This window comes from Sinocyclocheilus anshuiensis, unplaced genomic scaffold (assembly GCF_001515605.1).
Source record: "Sinocyclocheilus anshuiensis isolate Anshui unplaced genomic scaffold, SAMN03320099.WGS_v1.1 scaffold903, whole genome shotgun sequence".
Taxonomy (NCBI): domain Eukaryota; kingdom Metazoa; phylum Chordata; class Actinopteri; order Cypriniformes; family Cyprinidae; genus Sinocyclocheilus; species Sinocyclocheilus anshuiensis.
The window spans coordinates 73,196-75,673 of record NW_015542369.1 but is presented as its reverse complement, the minus strand read 5'-3'; the positions used below and the strand labels follow the sequence as shown (position 1 = coordinate 75,673).

The 2,478-nt window shown below is 42.7% G+C and overlaps 1 protein-coding gene across 1 annotated transcript; it reads right to left on the bottom strand.

The window, feature by feature from the left end:
• Positions 1–561: 561 nt before the first annotated feature.
• LOC107692214 (gastrula zinc finger protein XlCGF57.1-like) lies at positions 562–2,478 on the bottom strand. The gene is given in 2 exon segments (XM_016491178.1): positions 562–1,249; positions 1,252–2,478. Coding segments are annotated over 2 exon segments (1,266 nt in total). The 5' UTR covers positions 2,464–2,478; the 3' UTR covers positions 562–1,195.

Genomic DNA, 2,478 nt, shown 5'->3' with positions numbered 1-2,478 from the left:
TTGCCATTGTCTCTTACTGTATTCACAGAAACAAGAGCTTGTGATTTTTTTTTTTTTTAAGATTTATTTTTGGCGTTTTTGCCTTTAATTTGATAGGACAGATCAAAGTTGACAGGAAGCGAAGTGGGAGAGAGAGAGCGGGACGGGATGGGGAAAGGTCAGTGAGCCGGGACTCGAACTCGCCTTGCCCGAAGCACAACGGTGCTGCATGTCGACGCGCTGCCGACGAGCTTGTGATTTTTAACCCCAAAATGCTCACGGCCTGTAAAATTCAGAAGCACAATTTTATTACTTCTTAAAAATAAAACTAACGACATAGCTCTGATCTTCATGAATACAGTCAGAGACAGTGGTAACTTAAGCCACATTAACCTGCCATTAGTTAATAATAATAATTTCAATAAACTAGTGTAACAATAATACACTTGCCACACAAGTACAACGCAGAATTTTCAGAAAAGTTGCTTCTCAAAGATGGATCAGTACCAACTCTTCGTGGTCCACCCTCATATCCACAACACAAGTATCGAACTTTATAAAGTGTGTTTGCAAAAGCCTTTCTGAATATGCTTATGTGGCTAAAGTTGCCATTGTCTCTTACTGTATTCACAGAAACAAGAGCTTGTGATTTTTTTTTTTTTTAAGATTTATTTTTGGCGTTTTTGCCTTTAATTTGATAGGACAGATCAAAGTTGACAGGAAGCGAAGTGGGAGAGAGAGAGCGGGACGGGATGGGGAAAGGTCAGTGAGCCGGGACTCGAACTCGCCTTGCCCGAAGCACAACGGTGCTGCATGTCGACGCGCTGCCGACGAGCTTGTGATTTTTAACCCCAAAATGCTCACGGCCTGTAAAATTCAGAAGCACAATTTTATTACTTCTTAAAAATAAAACTAACGACATAGCTCTGATCTTCATGAATACAGTCAGAGACAGTGGTAACTTAAGCCACATTAACCATACAGCGTGCTAACAAGCACATTCACAAAATATAACGTGCTGTACTTACATGTTCTGAATACGAAGTTGGACAAAGAGTTGGTACTGGTCCATCTTTGACAATTCTACTCTCTTTGCAGGGGGCAGGTGTAAGGGTTTTATTGCGGTGTGAATTCTCATGTGGACTCTAAGGTTTCCATGTTGAGTAAAACTCTCTAAATGCTGTTGGCAGGTGTAAGGCTTCTATTCTGTGTGAATTCATGTGTGCCTGTTTAAGTTTCCTCTTTGAGTGAAACTACTTCTACACTTTGTTGGCAGGTGTAAAGCTTCTCTCCAGTGTGAATCCTCATGTGCCAGTTAAGGCTTCCTTTATGACTGAAACTTTGTCCACACTGTTTGCAGATGTAAGGCTTCTATCCGGTGTGAATTCTCATGTGGTGGCTAAGGCTTCCTTGATGACTGAAACTTTTTCCACAGTGTTGGCAAGTGAAGGCACTCTCTCCATTGTGTATTCTCATGTGGACTTTAAGGTTCCAATGTTGAGCAAAACTTTTTCCACACTGTTGGCAGGTGAAAGGCTTCTCTCCAGTGTGAATTCTCATGTGGTGGCTAAGGCTTCCTTGATGACTGAAACTTTTTCCACAGTGTTGGCAGGTGTAAGGCTTCTCTCCAGTGTGAATTCTCATGTGGTGGCTAAGGCTTCCTTGATGACTGAAACTTTTTCCACAGTGTTGGCAGGTGTAAGGCTTCTCTCCAGTGTGAATTCTCATGTGGTGGCTAAGGCTTCCTTGATGACTGAAACTTTTTCCACAGTGTTGGCAGGTGTAAGGCTTCTCTCCAGTGTGAATTCTCATGTGGTGGCTAAGGCTTCCTTGATGACTGAAACTTTTTCCACAGTGTTGGCAGGTGTAAGGCTTCTCTCCAGTGTGAATTCTTATGTGCCTGTCAAAGCTTCCTTTATGAGTGAAACTCTTTCCACACTGTTTGCAGGTGTAAGGCTTCTCTCCAGTGTGAATTCTCATGTGGACTTCAAGGTTCCAATGTTGAGCAAAACTTTTTCCACACTGTTGGCAGGTGAAAGGCTTCTCTCCAGTGTGAATTCTCATGTGGACTTCAAGGTTCCAATGTTGAGCAAAACTTTTTCCACACTGTTGGCAGGTGAAAGGCTTCTCTCCAGTGTGAATTCTCATGTGGACTTCAAGGTTCCAATGTTGAGCAAAACTTTTTCCACACTGTTGGCAGGTGAAAGGCTTCTCTCCAGTGTGAATTCTCATGTGGACTTCAAGGTTCCAATGTTGAGCAAAACTTTTTCCACACTGTTGGCAGGTGAAAGGCTTCTCTCCAGTGTGAATTCTCATGTGGACTTCAAGGTTCCAATGTTGAGCAAAACTTTTTCCACACTGTTGGCAGGTGAAAGGCTTCTCTCCAGTGTGAATTCTCATGTGGACTTCAAGGTTCCAATGTTGAGCAAAACTTTTTCCACACTGTTGGCAGGTGAAAGGCTTCTCTCCAGTGTGAATTCTCATGTGGACTTCAAGGTT